The following is a 27,717-nucleotide window of genomic DNA, read 5'->3' as shown; positions in this document are numbered from 1 at the left end:
GCCAAACAATGGCATGATAAAATATCAACACTTGTAATTATATCCAATATTTCATGGAACACCAAGTGTATTCGTTATCTGTATATCATATCAGTGAATTCTAATAATATGTTCCCCACATGGTTACAGTATGTGAAGCCTATTTCAGTTATTAATGTTGAAATATTGCTAAAACCGCTATTCACTCACTATAACAATTATATTTTCCGGTCAGTGACGATGAGAGTAATGTTCTAAGGGAAGTAACTCCCGCTAACAAATAGGAACATAACATACTTTTACAATGAACGCAATAGTTGGCGATAATTTAATGTATGGTTGCATACAAAGTGCTGTTTTAGACTTCCTCGTTAAAACGGGTGAGTACGATGAAATTTAACTAAACAAAAGTATAACTGTGTGTTAAGTGTTGGGCGCATATAGGCCTTTAAAGGCCCAAGGTCGCCCTAATACCTTATCTACCTACCTACCAAGGAACATAACAGGACACGCATGCACGAATTATGTCATATGAACTTGATGCCGGGTTGTTGCAAAGGCTAATTATAATACGTTGTATCATGAAGGCTAAGTTAATTTTCTATAAACTGCCTATAAGCCACAAAACAGAAAATAAAATGACAATATGTTTGGAAATGAAACTGTTCAGCTACCTGTCATGGGAAGAACTGCTTTATACAAATAATACAAAACTGTTAACAGACTTGCAGAAATAGTAATAAAGAACTGGTAGGTGTCATGTGTGGTGCTCGAAAGGCCAATCATCCATGATGATGTTTACATTAAGTGTTAAATGATTGCATGCGATGGTAGCGTAGCGATTGGCAAAGCCGGCGGGTAGGGTGCACCGAAATGTCCGGCCTTGTCATTATGTATTGTACTGTGAAGCATTTCGAGTCGAGGGTCATCTCAAATTTTTATATATTTTTTATATCTTTAATCCTCGCAAAGACACGAGGGCCTGTGCACTGGGGCTGCTATTTGGCAATATTCATGAAATTTAAGGGTTTTGCATCAATGGCGAAGGGTACCAAGAAGGAAGAGAATGGGCTCGAACGGGACCTGTGTTCACGACTCCATAACATATGCATAGAAGTCCCGGTGTTAGACATTGTGATACTGTCGGAATGTTGCAAAACCTATGTTACTCAGTACCAGTTAACTCACACAAATAATTCACGATAGTGAAAAACACGCATCAGGCATAATACCAAGGTTTCCTAAATACAAGTTTAATTGCAAACATTAGTGATAACCTCCTGATCGAAGAATGCTATTTGTAAATCTATTTGAGAATTTCTCACAAACCAAACATTGCTCAATTTCCTTGAATAGTTGCATTGACATAATACGTCACAATGACAGTGATTCCCTTTGCCCTGTCCTTCCTCTTTTTCTATAAATCCTGTTATCAGTTATACTGTTTGGTAAGGCATTCTAATAAAGCACAACCCCTTAAGAAATAGGTAGCTTTTGCAACATATAAATATTTGCAGCAATGACTGAATCATGTTTACATAGTGTGTGCTGACGCACCTAACAATATTACTTCGTTATCTGATAGGCTTGTTTGCTTTGTCGAGTGTCGTTGGTGACTACCACCTAGAAGTCGATGTAGGTCACGTCCGTATAAGTGTTTTGCAATCTATTTATGATCTTTTCATTAGAGCGTTCCCTGCCTGATAGGGTGTACACAGAGAAAGTGATTCAGGGGTTTTACAATTACATTGTGAGGTGATCTACTAATGCCAGTCTTGCATGAGAGCTCTCCACAGCGACAGGATGCCATTATGAACATACCATATTTCTTTGGATTATGTGTTTTTTGGTTGTATGGGCCGCTGGTCTCAGGTGAGTGTGACATATATTCGTTTTCACATATATGTTATATGTTAACTGACAAGTTGTGAAAAATGTATGAACATGTGGTACGTTTTACAACAATAAACGATTTTCTTCCTTAGGTCAAACTACATTGCTAGGTCAGTGGTATTACTATGGGATTTTAGCATACCAAACTACACCTACAATCAGCACAGGTGACATAAGTTTTAAATGGTAGACAGGCAAGGCATATGTGTTTTAAATTTGAGTCTGCCCGGGAAATGTATTGTATATGACAGTCTCATTTGTTCAATAGCGCTTTAGTAAACAAGAAACTGGAGAAACGACCTGTCGTCTATCTAAACAAGATGGCGGACACGATATTGCGAAATGTAAACGCACAGGGCTGATCGTGCTGGGGTCAGTGAAGATAGGATGGGAAATGCATAACTATATGTGTGTGTAATTATATCATATTATACAGTTGTTGACATCTGAATAAAAATCATAAAGTCTAGTTGAATAAGCCATTAACATAGAGTTTGATGATATTGACTAATGCTATCTTTGGATGTGAGAATTAGATCCTGGTTGTATAAACTGCGTTATGAAAACAACAACATTGCCAACATAGCCAAAGCCAAACTGGAAAAGTATCTGTTTGATCTTAGTAGCCCATGGTCTAAGGGTTACCATTCTGTTTACCCAGTTTAGTCCGTGAAGACTCTGATACATTTGGTCCGACAGGCAATTGTTATCCATTTCGATTAGTTGAGTCCACTATTTTACTTATTTTGTAGTGCAGGTAGTAATAGTAATAGTTGATCACTTTCCCCGAGTACAGCACCACTGCAGTCTGTCAAAGTCAGTAAGTATGGTTTTAGGCCACTTTTCGCTTTATTCAAGCAATTTCATGGCGGGGTTCACCAGAAACGGGCTTCACACGTTGTACCCATGTGGGGAATCGAACCCGGGTCTACGGAGTGACGAGCGGGCGCGTCAGCCGTTAGGCTACCCAGCAGACTGTCAGAAGCAGAATTTGATGTAAAATTAATGGTTTTATAAATTTATTCTGTGTACTCTCACATCCTTTTATGTCAGAATGAACAGGACCAAACTGACTTATTTGGTAAATGGTCACACATAGATAGATTGCAGTATATATTGGTAAACATACGAAGTCAGCCTGCTGAACCAACACCGGTCTCGCCAATACTGTTGGGTTTTTTGTGTGCGTTTTTTTGTGTGGTTTTTTTTTCTTTGTTTTATTTTATGTGTGTGTGTGTGCGTGTGTGTGCGTGCAATGAAGTCATATATATTTTAAAAGGAAGTGGTTTCAATTATATATCCTAAATGCCATTTTTTAAATTTGTCACTGAAGTTGCTATCTCAATGTATACACATGGAGAAATATATCGCAACACCTATTATTTTATCCTCCATATAGCCATTCATAATCATATCATTATTATTTCTACATGATCATATTGACCGATCGGGGACACCATAGACTGGTTTGGATATCAATGTGCTACGATCAAAGGCGAGCATCATGTGTTTCCGTATTGAGCATCAAGTTTCAGTAAACTGCTCTTGCAGCTCGATAACTTGGACAATAAAGTGATTACGTTTATGATTAGCAAACTGGTCAGACACGTCATATACAGACTGTGGGATATACAGACTGTTGGTTGTCATCCATCGACTATCAGCCAATTGGCCAAAACATCAAAAAACAATTCCTGTCGACCACTCGTTGAAACTGCAATGGGAGGTAGGGCCGTAAGGAGCTCATGGGGGCAGATGTCCCCCTAGAATGTTTTACAGATTAAGTTTGTACATCATAGTATTGATATAACACTCTTTTGAGTTTCATATACCCTCACCGACCCCCTGAAATCCATACCTCAATTAATGACGCAAATATTGTGGGCAACCCATCTGACAGATGATCAGTATCAGATAACCATTTATACATAAAATAAGGAGTCCAGGGCAATGACATAGTCTACCCGGAGCCCTATAACATGAAGGCATATTGTACAACACCTAATGATAATGAACAAACAAAAGAAAAAATAGAAAAAGGATTGCATTCAATCCACTTGACTTCAAAAGACAGGATAGACAAAACAAAGAATAACTAACAAAACATTGATTGCACAATAAACAAACAGACATTGAGTGGTGAAACATTAAACAAGTAGTATTATATAAACTATCGACTCTTGTTTTTTGGCAAATGAACGATGAACCGATGCTGTATCATGAATCATTCCCTCATCCCCGTTAGTGTTCATGAGCATACTAGTGGACAGTGTGGCTTGTGAAAGTCTCAAGCTGTGAAAAGGCTGGAGGAAATTCAAATACAGCTAAATGTATATATTGGAGTCATGTTTGACATTCCCTTGGAACTGTAAATGTCTCAATGTCAATGTGAGTGAGTAATATTTAACAAACCTGAAGATATATATATATATGATGTAAATTTCATGTGCAATTTCTGGACTGTCACCTGAGTTTAATGATAAAACTATTATACTTAAACTGAACAAAACAGTTGTTTTTCATATATACAGATATGTCTAAACATATTTATAAAGTTTAGTTCAGAACACTATGTACAGATGCTACAATTATGAAACAAAGGAATATATTTTATAAAAAAAAAAACGTAGCAGGAAAAAATAAAATTCATACAAAATTGGAAATTAGATAAATGGAGTCATTTTACCTCCAGCAAGCAGGAAATTGCATCTGAGGGCATCTCATTTTTAAAAATTCCCGGGGAGTATGAACAACAACAAAAACAAGCCCCTCCAGCCCCTCCAGCCCCCTCCAGCCCCTCCAGCCCCCTCCAGCCTAGGGATGGTGTAAAACCATCTAGGGTCCGTGTAAGTAGTAAAGGTACTGTAAGTTCCTATTGTCCCTATAGTACTGTCTGAAATAGAAAAAAAAATGATTTTAGGCTGTTATTCTGTATCCCTAAAATTTACATAATTTCAAAAAGCATATGTCGAAATAACCCACTTCGGCCTAACTGGGCGTTCAGTTGGATGCGTAATACGATATCCAGAAAAGCATGTTTACTCGCAAAATCGGGCACAACTTAGAAAAAATACGAATAGCCGCTGAAAACAACAGATCAGACTATAGATGGCAATTAGGTCGCTCAGCCAGGTATGACGACGGACCGTCGACTCCTACAGGCACAAGGGGTCATCTCAAAGATATTTTGTGCTTTTTCATGTGTGGTGACTATGTCTCATCTAGTAATTAACATGCATCTTACGTGTTTTTCTTTCATAAAGTTTATGTTGAGATATGTAAAGAGTATGATACCAAAATAGTCATGGTGATCAACCTTCAGTTGTTGGTGATCTATAGCCCTTTTCAGTATACTGTATTGTTGTCTGTACTTAGTGTATATTTTTTCGATGATAGCGTACTAGTTTTAAATAGATATCTGTGACAGTCCAGTACTTTCACTGTCCTTCGATGACAGGTTTTTACGTTCTAAAATTATTGATTTTAATATTGGTATAAAATGAATTTTGCTCGTCACTATATGGGTGTGACGCTAAATATTAACTCACTCACTCACTCCTTTGGTCCCTAGTACGGTGACCTACCTCCTGTTGCTGGTGATCTCCAGTCCGTTTTTTTAATATTGTATTGTCCATCACAGTTTGTTTAATTTTACAGTTACATACTACTTTTAATTCTCTATCTGTGATAATCTAGTTTTTTACTGTCCTTCGTTGACAGGTTTTTATAATTTAATTGTGTTTCTTGTGAATTTATAACTTTTGAAGTCACGATATGGCTGAAATATTGCCAGTGTGACTATCAATTTTAACTCACTCACTCGCTCCTCTTATGTCTCACCGTAAAGCTGTAATATTCATTCATCTTGATGGGGGCTGCTTCAGGCTAACCCTGGCACGGCATAAGATGTCTCAACCGATCCTACTGCTAGTGAACTTAACCACGATGTGCCGATTTTTACAATCATCGGTTTTATAAGTCTTTTGACTTGGACATTTAGTATTCGATTCATCGTATTTCGTATGAAATCCAACGACGTCTATTTCAACACCAATAACCTTTAGATACAAAGAAAAAGAGAAAATTTAAACGGTGTACTTATGAATGACTGTGAGAAACACTACTTACACTGTGTGCTGACTGATGACAATAGTACACAGATTCAACAATTCTACACACAGAACATTAAGATATAATACAGTGCTTCATTTGTTTAATTTTACGCGAACCGGTTTAGTTATTTTAGGCTTTATCTAGCCAAATATTATTTGACTTGGTGAAGACGGCCTGAAGAATGAGCTCCGGCTCAGGGTGTACTTCGGTTCTTGTGTGTTGCTATGTGAGCTGGACGGTGTATGTCCTTGTTTCAAGCCATTTATAAATGACAACGGCTTTGGGTTTCAATCCCAGCCATTTATTGTCAGCGTCTATCCCGGCTTTGTGTATGGCAATACCATCTTCAATCAGGTGTTGCTTCTAGCCCAGACGGTTATGGTTTTATAAAATTTCCAAGAACTCACGAACATGACATTTTGCATGGGTGACAACGGCGAAATTTGTATTTTATTTTTCTTTGCATAAAACAAATAGATCAGTATGGTATGATTTATGCCACAACGATCCTTGGGAAAGCTGACCAATTACAACTGATATTCATATTCACAATTTACGAAGCATATGAAATTATTTCCATGCAATAATAACTGTCGACATGTACGGGTCCTGAATATGAAGACAACGTTGTTCGAACTCTGTAAAATATTCCACACATGACCTTCCTTTGTATGGAATAATAGCCCACTATCTTGTCCATTTATGAACTATTTGCCAAGATGTTTACTAAGATGATATTAAGTTGTCAATAGAATGTAAGGATGTTGTGTTTGTGTAAATCATGCAATACCATGTCAGCAATTTCTTTACCCCAGTAAACATTGACCAGTTTCTAAACCTTCATTGTCCCTAAGTTATACTATTCATTGTTTAAAGGTAATGAAGAGAAGCCATGTACAAGCATGTAATACAATGAACGTGTCTTTACAGGTGCGTGCAATGTCACGCTCCATGCACAGAGGGAACCGCTGAATTTCACATCGCCTAACTACCCAGGCAACTACGGAAAGTATGTAGAGACATACCTGTTTATTTCATACATGATCTGTTCACCAGAATGAGTGCTCATAGTCCAAGCATTCATATCTATTGATGAATGGTTATTGTAATATCTTTATCCTTTATATGTAAGCACTACAGAATTAATGTAATCAACTGATATTTGATGTAAATGTTTATATGTTCAGATTTACACATGCCATGTTGCTTCAGTTCCAAATAACATTATTTTACAGCCATGAAAACTGTTATTGGGACATCTACCCTGAAACAAGCGGCTACAGGGTTGTGCTCGAAATGGTGTTTTCCAACATCCAATACTACTTCACCTGTAACCATGACGTTCTTACCATAGACGTCATAAATAATGGTAAAATAGTCGTGTTACACTGAAAACCACCTTTTCTATATAAATTACTTATTAAATATAATATCATATTTTTTCACATTATTGATTTCTTATCCAGAAAAAAACCCTCATGTGATCACTGTGGCGCATCAAGGAAGGAAAATAAGTGAAAGTTTGTGAAAGCTGAAGTAATTTACAAACTAGATTACTAAAACCGAAACACATTTCATATTTTTACAAAATTGTTCCTGACATTTTGTCCACCCAGGTGATCAAAGTAAAGCCTCTTCGCGTAAAATCTGTGGCGAAAGCAGATGGAATATTCTCATCGAAGACGACCAACATATCCATGCAGTGTTCACGACTGATGCCAGTGGAACCAGGAGTGGTTTTCTCATTAGATACTATGAGAAAAATGGTTAGTAAAGTCACGACCCTGGCTATGCAGCAGTAGTCTAAAATCTTTACTGTATGTACCGTTAAAGCTATAATTAAAAACCTGGTTGTTTTTCTCCATTTCTTCTTTTACAAGATACTTCTATGGGCTTGAACCAAAGGTAATAGTAGGTGTGGTCAAGTATATGAAATTGAGTCTAATGTTTTCAGTTGCTTGAATGGTCAAAATCAGGGATCAGTAAAGACTGGTTTTAATCAAAACATTTGAACCACTTCAGAAAGCCAAAATGATCATCTTGTGCACATCTCTAAAACATTGATCAAAACGGAAGCAGATATTGCAATGATTGCGTGTTTCTTTCGTATAATAACGTAGATTCGCTAGCGCTGGCTTAACGAATTTCATCATGCAGGATTCTTACATGGCATCGTTGAATCTTTCAAAATAAATAAAAATACAAAGTTGCCCATGCTGATCTCATGAATTGTACGGCTGGTACAAATTGTTCCCTTGTCACAACCAGGTACCGAAACGTGCGGTGTACCTCTCGTAGCAACTTCTGTCGGCAAGACATTTACCTCGCCTGGATACCCAAACACCTACTTCCAGTGAGTAACCTAATTACTCTATCAGCTACAAAGAGTACTAGAGTTTCTTGTATTTGTTACCCAGTGTTTAATGTTGCATAAATCAACTCAGAGAGAGGGTGTGTTGGATGTATTATTAAGCTTTCAACAATATTTACTTCACGCCTAGTCATGCGTACACATTTGTACACAGCCATCCGTTTGTATGTGCGAATGTTTCGAACCATTCGGCAACCTTATTTGGATAATTTGTATAGCACTTGAAAATAAATGTTTCTGTTTGCAGGAGGCAGACATGTACCTGGACTATTACAGCAGAACATCAAAACCAAACCATTCAATTGTACACCATGGACTCGGTACTTCAGAACGTCTCATCTCGTGGAACTTGCAACAATGATTATGTCACTGTATACAACGGTCAATACGGTAAGTAGAGACGTGTACATTGTACTGTCAAGCGGTTATTGAGTTGCAAATATATTTGTCTCTGCAAAGTTCTCCTTTCAATGACTGTAAACTCAAAGGCAAAGGGTATTGTGACACAAAACAACAAACATAATCACTTTTTAACTTTAAGCTGCCGAGAAAGACAAATGTTCCAAGCTATGGTAATGATCAACAGTCCATAAGAATTTGGTTTTTAGAAATGAGTTTCAACACAAGAGGTAATCAGATGGTAAGTATCAAGTGCGTCCATCAGGTGCATTAATGCTGACCTGGCATCTTCATTTCACTGAGGCCATAATGCGTCGATAAAAGGGAAGATTATCTCATCTCAGAGGAGGAATTTGGCGGAGTTTTGCAGTGCTTTTGGGGGGATTCGCATGACTTCGTAAACGTACCTCTATTTCATCCCTGACGTGTTCAGTGGGTGACACATCAGGGGATCTTGCTGGCCAGGGTAACACATAAAGATTGCTCTGACTAAGAAACTGCTGTAAACTCCGGAAACGGGTGGTCTGTTGTTATCGTGTTGAAACAGCACGCCATCTCTGTTCTGTTGTAAAAGCGATACAGAGGTCATTTACAAAATCTCGTCTTGATACAATAACGTCTTGACCTCCAAAACAAATCCTTTCTCGAACACAAGGTCTAATGTAACGTTCACAGGGCCTGTTGTAAACTCGGTGAAGAAGTAAATAAACTCATCGGTGTACACAGCCTTCCTACACGCACTCCCTTCCCTAAGTGTTGTCTGCTGTAACTTAGACGTCGGTGTCGATATTCTGGCGTCAGCTTGCACGGATGCTGTAGAGGCGAACACACGCCTGTTATCAGGTATGCTACGAGCTGTAAGGGTTGCTGGACTGAACCTGTGTCGGAGGTCCGTGGTTCAAAATTGTTGTTCGAAAGAATACCTCTCCATATGTCATTTTCCCTCAAGTGGCATATCGAGTGTGTTCCTGAACGATTAAAAGAGATACTGGGTGTCTGGAATTTCAAAGTTAAGAATGTTGGTCATTGTTCTCCTCTATATCATGCTCCTAACAAATTTCATGGAATTCGAGCAACAACAGCTACTCTCCGTTTCTTCGACCTTTCTAACACACTCGTTCCACTCGTTGGTTCAAATCCAAATACTCATTCACAAGAAAACATTTTACTAATGCTTACTAAAGCATGCTGACGTCAAGTTTGCACAACGCATGGTTGTTAGCCTCCGGCAGTTTTGAATGATGCTATTCAAAGTTAGGAGAATCAACACTTTTGACATTGTTAATAATATAATGTTCCATTACAGGTTCCTACCAGCTCGGCACCTTCTGTGGCAACGAAAGACCTGTTTTTAACAGTGGTGGGAACGCCTTGAGTGTTCGTCTACGAACTGATTCCTCGCAAGTCTACAAAGGATTCAAAATGCTATACAAAGCTATACCGGGTGTGTATGCATTAAGCACTCAGATTGAACCTAAAACTACAGCTACCCGGTTAGATAATAATTAATTAATGTTCTGATCTGATGGTGAAATATAGTAATTTTACAAATAAACACACAGTTGTCAACTGTAAAACTGCTGTTCAACTGACCAAAACAAGGCACAAAACAATAAAATCACAGTCACTTACTAAATGTTATTTCATACATCTTAGTTGTGTTGACAAATGTGTCATGAACATGTCTTTCGAAAGACGTGATGAGGCATGACGGCAGCTCCAAACTCTCAGTGTTATTAGTCTCTAAATATATCAATACTGCGTTAGTTTGTGCATTCAGTTAAGCAATAACAGATCTATGTCTTTGTCATTGATGCCTTGATTCGTTTTGCGTAACAACTATGTTTGCCAATTATGATAACATTAGCTCTCAATTTAGACATATATTTTGGATATAATATTTCTGTATGAATCTATTTGTAAAACTGTAAACGGGATTAGTAAAATGTATTTATTATGAAGTTTCGGTAACAGATCTCTCTGGACAAAATGGTGAAGTGAGGACACATTATCTTTAGAATAAGCCAATAATTCAAGAAACATATGTTTTATGACTACTGTTGACACCAATTTTAACTAATGTCAACATTGGCTCACAGTAATGTCCCAGCCGGTCAGCCCAAAACCGTTTTCGCTATTTTTTCGCATGGTAGATTATACTAGTAAACATTATACTAATAAAACCTTGATTTCTTTAGTATTTATCAGATACGCCCCTGGAGAGTTTAAACATTGTTTGTCAAAAATGTCTGGGTCCATAACAAACAAACTACCACAAAGACCGAATCCCCCACCCCTTCATCCTTGACAACCAGCCACACACACAAAAGCACGTGCGAACGCACGAACACACACGCACACAGGAACGCCGAATCCTTGTTACAACAACAAAAAACAAACAAAAATTGTACAATTGCTACTCTTCTTCATTATCAGCAACAACGTGCAGCGTCACGCTTTCCGCAGGTTACAGTCCAATGGTGATTGTCTCCCCTGGCTATCCAAGCAACTACGTAAAGTAAGTAAAGAGTTACAATAATCTGATGTAAATGAATGCATGATTCAAAACCCGTTTACTTGGATATAATTCGCCAGATCAAAAGATGTTTACACATGTAGATATATACTCTTCGCCTTGATAATAATGTCACCAAATGTAAATATGCTTGTATCACGTGTAACCAATATGGATGAGGCTTGTGTTTTTGTTTCGGAACATTTTTTTCTTCTTCCTTGCAGTGGATTGGACTGTCAGTGGACTCTAAATGCACCGATAGGAAGCAATATAACGGTGAAAGTTTTGTTTCTTGATTTGGAAAAGGTGGCATCGTGCGTGGATGATTATCTACTGTTTAAAGATGGTAAGTAAAGCTTCGGACGCATGTTAACGTTGTGTTCCTCTTAGAATTGAGCAAAACAGTTGTAGCTTAAGTTCTGTGACATCCGTGTGGTACCAAGGAGAAAAAGAATATAATCAAGATAATATTAATGATCACTACTTTACCTATACTCACCAAAAAATGCCACACATTGATACTAATCTTATATGAAATTTCAAACATGTTTTTTTTCAAAATTACTTGTTGATTGTTATGATTTCGCCCTTGTAATTCTGTGAAACGAATGCACAGCGCATTCTCATCTTCAAAAACATTAATGCATGTCTACGTTCAACTTGCTTTAAAATGGCATGGATGAAGAGTGGCATGCACGTGCCGTTTACTGGAATAGTGAGCAGGGAGATGACCTATATAAGACTGTTCTGCTTTTAGACGGTCATTGGTATTTTTAGTGAGTGAGTGAGTTAAGATTATCAGTCACATCGGCAGTATTTCAGAGATATCGCGACTAAATCAAGTTATAGATATATTAATAATTAAAGATAAATTATAATATGCTTTCTACGAAGAACTAAATTATCGCAGATATAAGTAAATCTAAAAATGTTAACTATGCATGACAATACAATATAAAAACAGGCTATAGATTGCCAACAACTGAAGGTAGATCACCATACTAGGGACCATTGGTAACTTTAGCTAAATGAAAGAATATCGTTATGTCGAGACTCACTGATGCAAATCAAAACCTTGGACGTCTGGAGTCCGGGGAGGTTCAATGTGCCGTTGCACGTCACCTCAGTGTTCACAAGAGTAGTAGTTTATGGGACGGATATCAACAAACCAATTCTACGCAGGATGGGACTCGAAGTGGTACACCCCGGATTACCATAGCAACCCGGGATAGGTACATCAGGGTACTTCATTTGCGGAATCCAACTGTCAAAGCAACAGTTGGACCCTATTTTGCACCTGTACTGCGACGACTACATCGACGTCGACGCGTCCAGTGGTACAGTAACGTTTGATTGTGACGTGTATTGTTCAGTGGCATTTTCTGCTTCAGTGACGTGATTGACGTCGAAATGAAGGTTTTACCCAGAATTATGTCACCTTGGTTGACCGACATGGTGCAGGGAGTGTCTTAGAGTGGGATACCATATCCGACACGCAGAAATCTAACTTTGTGCGCCATCTTGGCAATTTAAATCATTTTCGATACAGAGGCGATTCTTAAGGATTCATATGGCTGTTCCAGTGAGTAAATGCCAGGTCTCATACAGCACATGCCATTAGTTAGTATCTTCAGAATGAGAACATTACAGTGTTTCCATGGTCTTCCGAATATCACGACCACAACCCCATCGAGCATTTGTGGCGTGACCTCGGCCGATGCGTGCGTGAACGTCAACCGGCGCTCCAGACGTTAGATCTATTGTCGCAGGCATCGCAAGAGGATTGGGCCAGTGAATGAGTGAGTTACAATTTAAAGTCACTTCGGCAATATTTCAGCCATATCGTGACTAAATTAAGGTATAAAATGATAATAATTAAAGGTAAATTTTAAAAATAACTGTCAACGAAGGACATTTAAACAACTAGGATATCAAAGTTATAAATATAAAACTAGTAGTGTGATCTGAAACATTTTTACTATATATGACAAGACAACATAAAACAGGCTATAGATCGCCCAACAACTAACGGTAGATCACCATACAAGGGACCATAGGGACCACAGTACTGTTGCTACCTGCATGGACAGATTGGGTCAAAGTTCCACAAGGTCGAATTCAAAGACTTAATCACTCCATGCCGAGACAGCGCAGAGCAGTTTTTGGGGCTCTTGGTGGTCACAATAGATATTAAAGACAACACCCCATTGGGAACAGACACCTTCACTGAATGCTATGCATGTTAACATATATTTGAGCTTTTAAACTGTGAAAATTGGCTGCAAGTCATCCAGACTCTTTAAACCCGAAGATGTTTTACCCACTCCTACGGTCGAAACCATCACATCAATTTGGACAGGTTTCAGAGAGGTGTTCCATGATTTTGTCTATGGTGGGAAAGGGGTAACCGGGGAGGCTATTTTCAACTAAGGCATGGCTAAACCGGTTCTTGTCTTTGGGGAAAAGGAGATGGGATATTGCAAAGCCATTGAACTCCTTATATTCATTGTCTCGTTAACCATGCACCTGTCATGTATGCCAAATTTGGACCCCTGCGTCAGTTTAGTTGTCAGGGTATTGAAAAGATGAATGATGACATAAAGAGCATTCATCAGAGAAAATCCAATAAATGGGATGCAGCAACTGACGCAACTGAAGATAAGAAAACGCATGGAAAGGAACCAACACCATGTGAGGGAGAAAAGGACATACACAAAACGCAAACTACAATTCTGGGAAGAGGATTTGTCTGCTATGAGAAAATCGAAACGACAGGCCATAAGGGACGAAATGGAAAATGTAGCCTTGCCTCAGCTTGATGTCAATCAGGCCAGTGTGCCTGAATTGAGGGACTACTTAGAGTCCAAAGGGTGCAAAACAAAGGCAACGAAACGAGATGTTTTGTTAAAAATGGCAAAGAATAGGTAAATGGCACCAACTTCGTTCAACCATTAAGTGAAAAACGCAACATGTATTTGAAGGCCGCCATATAGATGGAATATTGCTGACTGCGGCGTGAAACTAAACCTAAAACCTGAAAAAATTATTGCCTTTTTCCTTACATGGGAATTGTCTGTCCAGTTATTTGTCACTATTTTGAAACTTGATGAAATGTCTGTGTAATAAATATATATGTCTCCTCCTATTACACATTTCTCGTGTCCCCCGCCGTGATGTTGCTGGAATATTCCTAAAAGCGGCGTAAAACCAAACTCAGTCAGTCAGTCAGTCCTCCTATTACATTTATGTTATTACTGAATGAGAAACTGAATTTTGAAAAAGCATCCATAAAATATTTGGCTGAAGCAGCTGAAGTGAGGTAAAACTAGCACGAGTTACGTCCCTTGAATTGTTGTTGAATCGAGATATTTTACATGCGTTTCCAAAAATTTGACGTACCTTGTCTATGTCCACTATTCTTGAGTATGATTGCATGTGCTATTTCACTTTAAAGGTAGCAGAATTTGTGAAAATAGACCATACGTTTCTTGTTTGGGATATATATTTTTGACATGTTGTAAGAACTTAGTTGAAATGTATCTTCCCGAATATGGGTTTCACTGAGATCGGAAGATTATCTCATGACATGTTACCTATGAGTGTGCCTGACTGAGACAGTATTGCACTCGATAATGTCCTAGATACCCGGCGGCTACATTATTAACAATCAACCAGGAAATATAACTACTTCAGGGATCAATATTGTCTGCACCTGTCGTGTATGATGATAAGCAATCACCCAACTTGATAGTAACAGAGGGATAGCGTATCATCCCTAATTGTAGTGAGTGAGTGAGTGAGTTTAGTTTTACGCCGCACTCAGCAATATTCCAGCTATATGGCGGCGGTCTGTAAATAATCGAGTCTTGACCAGACAATCCAGTGATCAACAGCATTAGCATCGATCTGCGCAATTGGGAACCGATGATATGTGTCAACCAAGTCAGCGAGTCTAACCACCCGATCCCGTTAGTCGCCTCTTATCACAAGCATAATCGCCTTTTATGGCAAGCATGGGTTGCTGAAGACCTATTGCACTCGATAATGTCCCAGATTCCCGGCGGCTACAATATGAGCAATCGACCAAGCAATAACTTTTTCAGGGATCAGTATTGTCACCACACAGCCTTATTGTCACAAAACAGCCTTGTTGTCACAACACAACCTCATTGTCACAATCCTACCTTATTTCCCAGTCAAGTGAATTGCTCTTAGACACATCACATGCACCTGAATTCTCAGTAGGACTTCCTATACGGACATTTCATTTGAGCAAACGATATGAAAATATGAAAACCTCACCACTGAAAAGAAAAATATATCTTCTATTGCAATAATTATTATTTAAATCAAGTAATCGGTAAGGTTCTTGTTATCAACTATAACGATGGTGTAGTGTATGACAAAGAGTTGTATTTCTAACAGTAATCATAACTGTGCCAATTTTTAATGTTCCGAACATACGGCTGCCTTGAAGAACAATACTGTTCCCTGCGTATATCGTTAGTATTTATTTACCGTTAGTGTTGAATCGAACCTTGGTAACGAATAATTTTCATATTGAAAAGAATGTTGTTTGCTTCTATACTGAAGACATCAAATAAATGTAAATGAAACTGCATTCATTTATTGATGAAAGATGCACAATTAATACATTTACGTTTTAGGTTCAGCAAACGATGCTCGCCAACTGGCAAAGATTTGTGATAGTAGGTCTACTCCCATCGTCAGCTCCAGTAACCACATGACCATCATGTTTCACTCAGACCATGCTGTCACAGGAGGAGGTTTTCGTTTGCAGTACTCATCTGGTAATAATCTCAGGAACATTCTTTAACTTATAATAAAGTCTAGTTCTTGTCTTCATTGGGAAAATATACTTTCCTGATAAGCAGAATAACATAATTTCCTCAGGACCACAGAGACCCATTGTGTGAGAAACTTTTGTCTGCTTTTACCTTGTTCCCTCTTCAGAGGAACTTTTCACTTAAAACTTTCGAGCATCCAGGCGAATAACTGTTTCCATCTGAATATACTCCATTAACCCTAAAGTGTGATGATATTCATGTCATCCAGTCACTCTTGGTTATCACAAATCGTCAAGTGTATTATGTTTTATTATGTTCATTATTTCACTCGTTTGGCTTCATGCTGTTACAGCTTTCGACTGTGGATTATCAGATCTCTCCGCATCTTCTGTCACGTGGAAGTACTTGACTTCTCCTGGCTATCCTTCGAACTATTACAAGTAGGTGCCTACTCTCTTGTCAAGTGAATAAAGGTTAACCAGTTAGTAAATATTAGCAAATAACATGTGGTAAATAGCACTACACGCGTGACCGATATGCAGCACTCCACACGTGTCAACGATTTAGCACTGTAAACGTGACTTTGAAACTAGCACTAAACACGGGACAAGTAAGTGTGACTACGCCAATGACTTGTAGGTAACTTATCACATGTATAGTTGTATGATATGTTTTGATGAACTGAAAAGTATTTGAATGGGTTTTTTTCATATAAACACTACACTTTGTACATTTCAAGACTATACACTTGAACAATTTACTTGTTTATATACGTTTGCATAATACCAATTTATGTATACAAATTCTGTTTTCAGCAATGTACACTGCGAGTGGAAAATTAGAGCACCGTATGGATATGAAATTAAAGTTGAAATTATATATTTGTCGTTGGAATATTCCTCATCTTGTTCGAGGGACTATCTTGTCTTCAAGGACGGTAAGTACATGGTACAAACGTATAGAGGTTCCTCAGAACAAAATTCTCGTAGTGCGCTTTGTGCTGTATTGATTACTTTTGAGACAATTCATAAATTACTTAGTTTGATCATGAATCCAAAAATATGTGAACGACCATTGGATCACATTAAGCGGTTCTCTATACAATTGGTTTTGTTATTTGTAAGAACTTTGGACTTGATGGGTGAAGATAGGCGCATAATGTATTTTATCACAGTTACTCTAAATACGTTCTATTAGCATCAGCTTCATTTGAATACTAGCATGCTTATGTATATGCGTCAGAACCAATGCCACTAACTTAGTAAGTATCTTTTCTCAAGGTTCATCATCTTGGTCACCTCAGTTGGGTAAATATTGCGGTGTTTACTACAGCAAACAGCTTGTCAGTTCCATCAACTACATCACCATCGCCTTCCACACCGATGGCTCTACCACGCGACAAGGTTATAATCTGAAGTACAAAGCTGGAATATTCCCATCAACAACAACAACAACCACAGGTACAATAATTGTGTTTTTGTGGTCAACCAGTTGTGTGTACATAGATTGGAATGTGTGGGGAACTGGGGCTGGGGCTGGGACTGTGGAACTGCCATTAGTGGTAGCGGGTATTCAATGTTGCTTGGGGATGGCATTGACAATAGAGACATTATATTTATCCCTTGTTCAGGCATGGGAAAATCACATGTTACACACTTTATTAATGTATGAATAGACAGGACACACTGTTATATAGGTGTCTACAAAAGAAAATGTATTGATCTTCAATCAAAATGTATCTTGTATGAGCTTTCCTATCTATTTCTGCAATACTGTATAAATTAACATACTATATGCGGTTATTTGCCTTTTCTGCTACAACCTACTCTTCCGTTTATAACTCTGAAAGCACTTACCCAATGTCAACACTATTGTGACTTAAATATCCATTGCTTCCATTTTTTATTTAAACAGAGAGACCGCATGTTTCTAATTGCGGTAGTTCATTGCTCAGCGCCAGCAAATACTCCTGGAGGTCTTTGTCATCCCCTGGGTACCCATACTACAACTACAATAAGTAAGTAGATGTATACATCATCTTTGTTGATAACCCGTTTTGACTACTTGCAAGTTAATTCAGTGACTCCTTCGATCCGAAAAAGCTCTGTCATGACCCTGCATCTTCACAATCACTCTCCCAGGAATCACTTAATCTTTGATCACTTCAGATGATCCAGACTTTGAAACATTTTGAGGATTTTCTTACATGAAGACATTACAATGCACATATCCTTACACATCAGAATTGATATTCTTTATCACCTTCCCTTGTGAGGAACGTTGCAAGGCTTTATGTTTTGAGTCTTGCCAATTTCAGTGTGTTGGGATTATAGATAATTATCAGGAAGAACAAAGCTTATATTGATTGAGAGTGGTTGGGACAAAAGCATCTTGGAACTGCTGAAACCTATGTTCATGCAGCAATGTTTTGCATGTTGTTTTGTAACCTAATTGACTTGCTGTCCAGTGTTATATTTCATATAATCTTTTCATCTCTTTCTTCACAGCAATATGTACTGCGAGTGGACAATCTCTGCACCTGCTGGATATAAAGTAAAGGTTGAAGTTCAGACTATTTCTATGGAACACGATCCATCCTGTTCTAAAGACTACGTGCTCTTCAGAGATGGTAAGTACAATGTTCCTTTTAACAAAAGGACTTAAAGATACTTTTAGTAATTTTTTCTTCAAATTGAATTTGTTTGCAGTTACCACTGGTCAATGATTAGCATTCTCAGGATGAAGTTGGCTTCAGTGTTTCTACCATGCGTATCTCTTTTAACCGACAACACAACGATTCTTTGTATTTTTCAAGGTTCCTCATCTTACGCCACTCGGTTGGGTAAATACTGTAGTGACGTCACCGGCTACATCGTCAGTTCCCGCAACTCCATGACCATCACGTTCCGCACTGACAGTTCTATCACAGACAAAGGATTTTCTCTGAAATACACTGCGCAGACGACAGGTGCGTAATTCTATATCAGTTTTCGCGCGTTTCCTCTTTCATGAAATTCCATCATAAGGGATAACTATTTCAAATCACGAACTATGAAGGATCTTTGTAATAATATAAGTTCTCATTTAATTATTGCATTTTAAAAAGAATTAGATTTGTTGAATGATTTGTAAATAGATAAATATTTTATGATTGGAAGTTTATATTAGTAACTTCGATTGTGAGTGGCTGTATCCTCAAAGGGGGTTAAAGTACTGTAAAAGTATTGTCCTCCTGAGAGGATACGTTTTTAATCGTAGAATACGTATATATTTAATGTATGGCTAGATTTTCTAAATTGCTAACGGCTGAAGGGATGGTGCAAATCCAGTTAGGGTCCATGCAGGAAGCAAATGTACTGTAAGTTCCCATGGTCCCCAGTATGGTGATCTTCCTTCAGTTGTTGGCAATCTATAGCCTGTTTTTATTTTGTAATGTCTTCTATAGTTAAACGTTTTTAGCTTTTCATACTAGTTTTATATCTATATCTGTGATCCTCTAGTTATTTTATTGTCCTTCGTTGGCAACGTTTTGTAATTTGTTATTGCAACTTTATTTGTTATTCAAATCCTCGTCACGATATGGCTGCATTATTGCCGATGGGACGTTAAATTTTAACCCACTGATTTCATGAACTAACGCATTTAAACATACATTTTGCAAAAAAACAATTCATTTTCAAATCATTTGAAGGGAAAACCCTATGAAACAAAACCCTTATGTAAATGTGTGTATAAAAGGAAAATGTTTTCCTTCAGAAAAAGTATACCCTGGGGTAAGCCTTCATTTACGATTGCCGACATGAGTAAATGTCTGAAGCCCATCACAGAAACAGAACTGTTTAATATCACTGAGATACTTCCTTGTTTCAGTGTGTGGCGAAGATGATACGATAAGCTATGAGACAAAATATATTGAATCACCGAATTATCCTCTGTCCTATCCCGAGTAAGTATATGGGACACTTGTAGTTAGATTTGCAGTCGCAGCAGTAAATAGTAAAACAATGAACAACTTATTTGTTAATACAGAAGTTGTTCATACAAATATTTTTGTCCTTCTTTAAATTAACTCAGAGAGAAATGAATCAACAATCCAGAAGAAGGAATACACACTATGACATTCTATGATCAGGGGATTGTTAAATTTTAATTCCAGCGAGGATGGAAACTGAAAGTTTGTAGTTAGTAAACCCTGTTGCATAAGCACGATGAGTTCATATATAATTGCAATGCCTGACATGTGGAACACATGGCTAATGCTAATGTCTATTCCAATTTTAGCAATGCGGACTGTGAGTGGACAATCAGCACTTCCATTGACGGATATGTAATCCATGTGGACGTGGTGTATTTCAACATTGAGCAAGACAGCAGCTGTTCCTATGATTATGTACAGCTCTATGATGGTAATGAACGCGTTTAATCATTGTTATCCTAGAAATGGGTAAAGGAGACAGATGCCTAAAACGAATTTAAGCTCTGTTCTATTCGCCAATGTAGAGAACGTCAGCGACCTGTGTGTCTTCTTGTTTTCTCCAATTTTAAGCTAAGACGCTGACATTTACGCGGACATGACGTCCACGTTAACGTGGGATAGAAGGCACACGTCTTTCTTAACTGCATCATTTGGATTCATCAGTGTTATCTTTTCGATTTCATCTATATTTTTCACGATACTTATAGTTTATGTTATTGCGTTTGAGTCACAGTAAATAGTACAGTAAAATAGTCATTTGGAATAAGTAAATGTCATCCCCAAATAAGAAATGAAGGAGTTCTTAAAGCAATAAAACTTTCCACTTTTTTAATCGTAGAATACGTGTCATTTTAATATGTGGCTAGATTTTCTAAATTGCTGACGACTGAAGCGATGGTGTAAATCCAGTTAGGGTCCATGCAGGAAGCGAATGTACTGTAAGTCCCCATGGTCCCTAGTATGGTGATCTACCTTCAGTCGTTCGCAATCTATAGCCTGTTTTTATATTGTACTGTCATTTATAGTTCCAATATTTTAAATTTAATTACTAGTTTTAATTAGTTTGTATCTGTGATACATTAATAGTTTTATTGTTCTTCGTCAACAGGTTTTTTAATTTATAACTTTATTGATCTTTGATATACATGTAATTAAAAACTGTTCTCGTCACAATATGGCTAATATATTGCCGATGTGACGATAAATATTAACTCACTCACTGTTAAAGCAGTGTATCACTGAACAAATGTTTGTAACATTAGCTCATGATTTGTTTAATTATCATAATCTTCTCACGTGATTTCTCTCAATAGTCACGAGTTATGAAAGCTCGATCGGTCGATGGTGTGGGAGAGATGGACCAAATACACAGACTACAGGACAGACAATGAAGGTTAAATTCCACTCCGATGGTTCGACTTCCCGTTCCGGATTTAAATTGTCCTTTACTGCCGGCGAACCAACATATGATTGTACGTGTTTCATTTTTATTCGTTCATTTAGGAATGTATTGCATCGTTTAAGAGAATAGCATCCATCAATAGCCATCTCTGTTCGTTTACACTTTAACTGAAACATGCGGTATTGGGGAACGCTACAGCATACAACTTATCTTGTAAAAGAACAGGTTGGTAAAACATATATATAACATATGTATCGATAGATAAAGAATATGTTAAGGGTGTGGTTGACAAGGGAGGTGGACGACCAGGGCACGACTTGTCAGGTTGACCAAACTGAGGTATATTCGCCCTTATCTTGTTTTTCTGGACCAACCCTCGTTAGTCTCACATCAAGCTGATAAGCTGACATGATTGATACAGCTTCAGAGCATGTGGGTAGCCCAGTTGTTACATCCTTCGCTCATCAGGCCGAAGACTCGGGTTCCATTCCTCACAATGTGTGAAACCCACATCTGGTTTTCCACCTTGATATAGATGGAATATTGCTGAAAGTGACGTGCAAATCGTACTCAATCAAAGCAGCCTAAAAGCAAGCAGAGTGTTAAGTCACAGGTTCAGCGTGTGTAATTGTCGCTTCATCGTAATTGTCCTTTGACCTATGTCAGTTAAGGGTGAAATTGATCTTTTAGTAACTAACACCAATACGCTGGCTCCGTGTCATACAGACATGTAAATTCGTATAGTCCAATTTATAACATAACGTTCCCATTTTGTACACAAGGACCTACCCTTTGACGCTATTATACATGTACTGAAGTCTCCACAGCAAGGCAATATCAGACAAATAAGGGTTTGACATCCCACTTTCTTCACCTCTGTAATGGAACGCAGTAGAGCTACAACAGCACGATAATGTTGAAATAATATGTGCGTTACCAAAATTTAGGATTCCGCCTCAAAACAATACTTAGAAGCAATAAAAACAGACGGGTTGTAACAATATCTATATGCCATTTTAGGGGATTAAGTAAAATCTAAGAGAATGCTATATTTACAAAACGACGTTTTTATGTTTTCTTTAGCTGTATTATTTATTCAGTTTTAATTTTTTTTCTTTTTTCAGCTGCTGCACCAACGAACATCGGAGCCATACTGGGAGGTGTATTTGGCGGGATCACAGCTGTGGGTATTGCAACCTGCTGCTGCTGTGGACTTTGTTTCAGAAAGAAATCCATTCCCAACGTCCAACAGCAGAGAAACAGACCACGTGAAGGCACCGTCTCCTTCATCAACGTCCCCAGCTACCCACAAACCCCGCCTACTGCTCCTGCTGTTCTGCCGTTCATGTCTCCACCACCTCCTTCTTACAATGATGTCGTGAAGGATGATCCCCCACCGTACTTTCAGGCAGTTCCACTATCAGACATACAGCCGGTTGTCACGTCATACAGTAGCGGTGCATCTGAGCATCAAGGGATAGATAACCCAGCAGGACCCAGCTGAGTGGCAGTTTCACATGACGTGCATGTTTGTTTAACTGGAGAAAACAGAACAAGACACATTCGTGTATACTTCATGCAGTGTCCTCATCCATATACTTTTTTGCAAGGGGTATCGTTTCGTACCATGGTTTTGGATGATTATTTAATATTCAAAATATCTATTACAGCCAATTCTAAAAATGTTGATTGACTTGACGGATTAGCATATAAGCATATTAATGGTGTTATACAATATGTCTATAGGATGTTTTCGTGGTGTAATGTACACAGCGGTTGAATTTTTAACAATGTTTTTAATCATGTAAATTATTTTTACACATACATGTACGATATTGAACGGATGTCGCCATTTGGTGACATATCTTTCACCGACTCAATAAAGATTGTCCCAAACAATGTGATAATGGTGAATGGATACTGCACAATCCACACAATCTCCCCAAGGAAAGACACCTTAGAATATTCCCTTGAATCTCGTTTGGTATATTTTGATATTTTGTTATTGTTTTTTGTAATAAAAATATTTGGTATTTCAAATGATGCATGTTGTCCGTGTTATGTTTATGATTATTATCATGTGATTTTATACATGTGCACATGTGCGGGAATGTGCGTGTTTCGACTGTCACGAGTATGAGTTTACTGATGGTTTTACTTTGATGGAATCCACGAGCACGGGTGATGAAGAATCAAATTCATGGGGAATCTCTATTTAAAAGACACTACCACTTTCATTGTCAGTTCTTATATGGGATATAGAATTGTAAAAGAATACCCATATCAACTATATTCACAACACATTCCGTCTGTTGTAAGGAGTTTAACACTGAAAATGTTTGTCGACACCAGGTGTTGACGGAAAGGGCAAGCATGTATTCTGCTGGTAGCACCAGCTATTGACAAAATTTGTCTAAGAGTGGAAATATCCCAGTGACAAAATAGAGTAGCGTAGGTGTTCTGACCGTTTACATATTGATATCATGTGCTCCGAGTTGTACTCTACTTGCTCCAACATGTCAGTTTCTTGGTAGAGGTCACTGACTCTGCTTATGTTTTCATACATGTAGACGTTCATATGTGTTGTGCGAAGTTGATCAGTAGAGCAAGTCAGCAGAAAGCCTTGTTCTCATCATTTCATGGAACAAAAATACAAAATGTCTGTTGGTATGATCTATTGTTGATATGTGTTGACCATTGAGCTAGGTAAATTAGCTTTTAGATTACTCTTACAAAACAGGTATCTGATTGTACACTTTGTAGAACATGGATTTTGATAATATGTTCTTCCTACAACTAACTCCAATATTCGTCCACTCGGCTCACTTGTTCGATTCCCCACATAAGTGCAACGTGTGAAGCCCAATTCTGTTGTCCCTCGTCATGGTATTGCTGGAATATTGCTAAGAGCAGTGTAAAACCAAACTCACTCACTCACTCACTTACTCTTTCTCTTTTTTGGAAGACACGTGACCTGATTAACTTACAAAGGCGTATGTATGTTGACATGGTCGCAATGAAACGTATGAACTGGTTTTCCCCACTCTACCAGACGTATGTGTCACATGCTGCAGCAACTCACATCACTGTCGTTTTAGATACAGAGAATTCAGGTTGTGTAAATATCTGTTATTGCTGCAGCAACCACAGCTGATGATTCTGAACCTGTGTCTGTGTCGGCGTCGACAACCAAGGCGACAGGTAGCATCGAAATTATACCAAATACGCAGTTGGATAGATCCTTGAATTCAGCAAGTGGAGGTGTAGATTCACAACAACCATATGCTGATTCTGATGGAGCAAGGATCAACCAAAATGGTACATAACACAACTTTGGTACATGCACCTTGACACCCGTGAAGGTCCGGGTTAGAATTGGCCTTCAGTAACCCATGCTTGTCGTAAGAGGCGACTAACGGGATCGGATGGTCAGACTAGTTGACTTGGTTGACACATGTCATCGGTTCCTAATTGCGCAGATCGATGCTCATCACTGGATTGTCTGGCCCAGACTCGATTATTTACAGACCGCCGCTACTGGGGATTGCGACATATGTCATGACCGTAGAGACAAAGGTAACAGCTGACGTGACAATGATAACATAAATGCTGACTTTAAATGAGACCATGACCAGTGATGACGCGACAGTAAATGAGATCACAACCACTCCTGACAAGACAGTAAAGGAGACCACGACTGCAGTTGACGAGACAGTAAAGAAAACATTCATTACATCTGATGTAACAGTCACGAAGACAACGGCCACTGCTGACATAACAGATGGGGAGACAAAAACTGCAGCTGACGCAACAGCAAAGGAGACCACGACCACAGCTGACACGACAGTAAAGGAGACCATGACCACAGCTGATACAACGGTAAAGGAGATCACTACCACAGTTGATACGACAGTAAAGGAGACCACGACCACAGCTGATACAACGGTAAAGGAGATCACTACCACAGCTGATACGACAATAAAAGAGACCACGACCACAGCTGGTACGACGGTAAAGGAGACCACGACCACAGCTGATGCGACGGTAACGGAGATCACTACCACAGCTGATACGACTACTACAGAACGTATTATATTCCCGGAAACCATCGATCCTCCAAGGTGCTATAAATATTAACACTACTTCAGCCGTCTCACTTGTTGAACATACTAATATCAGTTACACGTTTCAATACAGATACAAGAGCAGAATGGATAGCCTCCCTTTTCATCAGTATCGTTGAGTGAGTGATTGAGTGAGTTAAGATACAGTGTAAAAATGGGCTATAGATCGCCAACAACTGAAGGTAGATCACCACACCAGGGACCAGTATCGTTTAAAGCGTGTTTGCTATCAAGGCATAATGTGTATGTACAATGTCACCATGGCGGGGAAATGGAATAGCCTCGTGACTGCACATAATATTTCAGGACTTGAGGAGCTGAAAGTATTCACATCCAACCCAGCATTTCAGCCGAACGTTGTATGCATAGGAATTAGAAGATATATAAAGAAATAACATAATTTTAAATACGACCAGTTATACTAACACTGGAACGGACTACTTTACCTGTGTGTACACCCGTGAAGATCGTAAAACGAGACTCACTCACTCACCTTTGTGTAATTTAGTATCCTTACCAATTTGTAATGCTCATGATGAAATGTATGTTATTCTTGTAACACTGAAACAATTCAGGAGTGGCATAAATAGCCAACACTATCGGAAGTGCTTGAGGCATGATCAGATACTTGGGAAAAGGCGGTCAGCCCTTTCAAAACATATTTTTAGCACATGCATCCATAATATCATAACTGTGTAAGTAGCATTCTCATCCTAACACACACCCTTAATGCTGAAAGTCTATTATTAGCGATAAATCTATGAGGTTTGTGATTAACAAACATATGCGTCCTCGTGCGTTTGACAATTACTATTGCATCGACTAAGATATCTAACACAGATAGGATGCATCTTCCTTTGCAATAAATAACACTGTCGTTGACAAGAACGAAGTCATGTACAAAAAGACGAGGAAAATTTCTCAGAAACAAAGATTGTTCTGAAGTTACAGTTTCTAAATTCTAAAGAGAATTCAAGTTATAAAAAGAAAAAACAAATATTGGGTGTAACATGTATCCCTGGCGGGCGCCCGATGCAATACTAACAATTCCGTCTGTCTATACATGACAATACAAGCTTTTACTTTGCCACACAACCGGTGAAGGTCCGGGTTAGAATGTGCCTTCAGTAATCCATGCTTGTCGTAAGAGGCGACTAAAGGGATCGGGTGGTCAGACTCGCTGACTTGGTTGCAACATGTCATCGGTTCCCAAATGCGCAAATCGATGCTCATGCTGTTGACCACTGGATTGCCTGGTCCAGACTCGATTGCTGAATATTGCTGAGTGCTGCGTAAAACTAAACTATCTCACTCCTTCACTCACTTTGCCACACATACTTTGCAAGAGTCTTAATGATTTACCATGCATATCTTTTTGTCTAAAATAATATTTTTTGCCACATCCAATCAAATGCATCTCGAAAATCAATAAACACAAATTACGAACGGTGTTTTGATTTTCTCAAACACATACTTTGCAAGAGTCTTAATGATTTACCATGCATATCTTTTTGTCTAAAATAATATTTTGCCACATCCAATCAAATGCATCTCGAAAATCAATAAACACAAATTACGAACGGTGTTTTGATTTTCTCAAACATTTCTAACATAACATATATTATCTGCTGCTGAACATAAGACATTAGCCCCTGAAGATCCGGGTTAGAACTGGTCTTCAGGAACCCATGCATGTCGTGAGAGGCGACTTACGGGATTGAGTGGTCAGGCTCGCTGACTCGGTTGACATCGTATGTCATCGTATCCCAATTGTGTGTATCGAGGCTCATGACGGCAATCACTGGAGCAACTAATCCACATTAGAATATTTACGGATCGCTAGGATGCCGCTGAATCCAGCGTAAATAAACAAACAAACAAAACCTAACCTCTTCATGGGAAATATGACTGATAGAGCTGTCAGATGACTCTTTTAACTTCGTGATATAGGCTGCAAGTCGGCCTCCTTGTCAAGTGGAGTCCATTGAATATGTTCAATGAAAATTAAAAGGTATCAAATCGTAATGACATATCCAAGCATTTCCAACCAAAACATGCAACTGCGAAATGTAAACGAAAGTGAGCTGCAAGTTTTTAGAGGAAAACATCGTTACAGGTTCATCGTCAGCTCTGTCTC

The 27,717-nt window shown here is 38.5% G+C and overlaps 1 protein-coding gene across 2 annotated transcripts; it reads left to right on the top strand.

The window, feature by feature from the left end:
* The first annotated feature begins 1,625 nt into the window (after positions 1-1,625).
* Positions 1,626-23,499, top strand: LOC124276078 (cubilin-like). 2 transcript variants are annotated; one of them, XM_046711734.1, is made up of 20 exons: positions 1,635-1,851; positions 6,916-6,994; positions 7,221-7,354; positions 7,602-7,751; positions 8,254-8,338; positions 8,604-8,746; positions 10,062-10,199; positions 11,192-11,273; positions 11,495-11,616; positions 15,938-16,081; positions 16,431-16,518; positions 16,894-17,015; positions 17,359-17,538; positions 17,993-18,095; positions 18,586-18,707; positions 18,894-19,046; positions 19,949-20,024; positions 20,360-20,484; positions 21,368-21,526; positions 22,581-23,499. In XM_046711734.1, the coding sequence occupies exons 1-20, from the start codon at positions 1,746-1,748 to the stop codon at positions 22,958-22,960; spliced, it is 2,691 nt and encodes an 896-aa protein (XP_046567690.1). In that variant the 5' UTR covers positions 1,635-1,745; the 3' UTR covers positions 22,961-23,499. The 2 variants fall into 2 exon arrangements, with proteins under 2 accessions (XP_046567691.1, XP_046567690.1); XM_046711735.1 differs by lacking the exons at positions 17,993-18,095; positions 18,586-18,707; positions 18,894-19,046 and having other exon boundaries at positions 1,626-1,851.
* The last annotated feature ends 4,218 nt before the right edge of the window (positions 23,500-27,717 follow it).

This window comes from Haliotis rubra, unplaced genomic scaffold (assembly GCF_003918875.1).
Source record: "Haliotis rubra isolate DU_JTF1 unplaced genomic scaffold, ASM391887v1 Scf205, whole genome shotgun sequence".
NCBI lineage: Eukaryota > Metazoa > Mollusca > Gastropoda > Lepetellida > Haliotidae > Haliotis > Haliotis rubra.
This window is presented reverse-complemented; position numbering and strand designations above follow the sequence as displayed.

What these genes read in the sequence shown, in the direction of transcription:
- LOC124276078 (XM_046711734.1), top strand. Translation starts at nt 1,746, where the DNA reads ATGCCAGTCTTGCATGAGAGCTCTCCACAGCGACAGGATGCCATTATG. An exon ending in TCGTTTGCAGTACTCATCTG is followed by an intron (nt 16,082 to 16,430) that starts GTAATAATCTCA and finishes ATGCTGTTACAG; the next exon opens with CTTTCGACTGTGGATTATCA. An exon ending in CCATACTACAACTACAATAA is followed by an intron (nt 18,096 to 18,585) that starts GTAAGTAGATGT and finishes CTTTCTTCACAG; the next exon opens with CAATATGTACTGCGAGTGGA.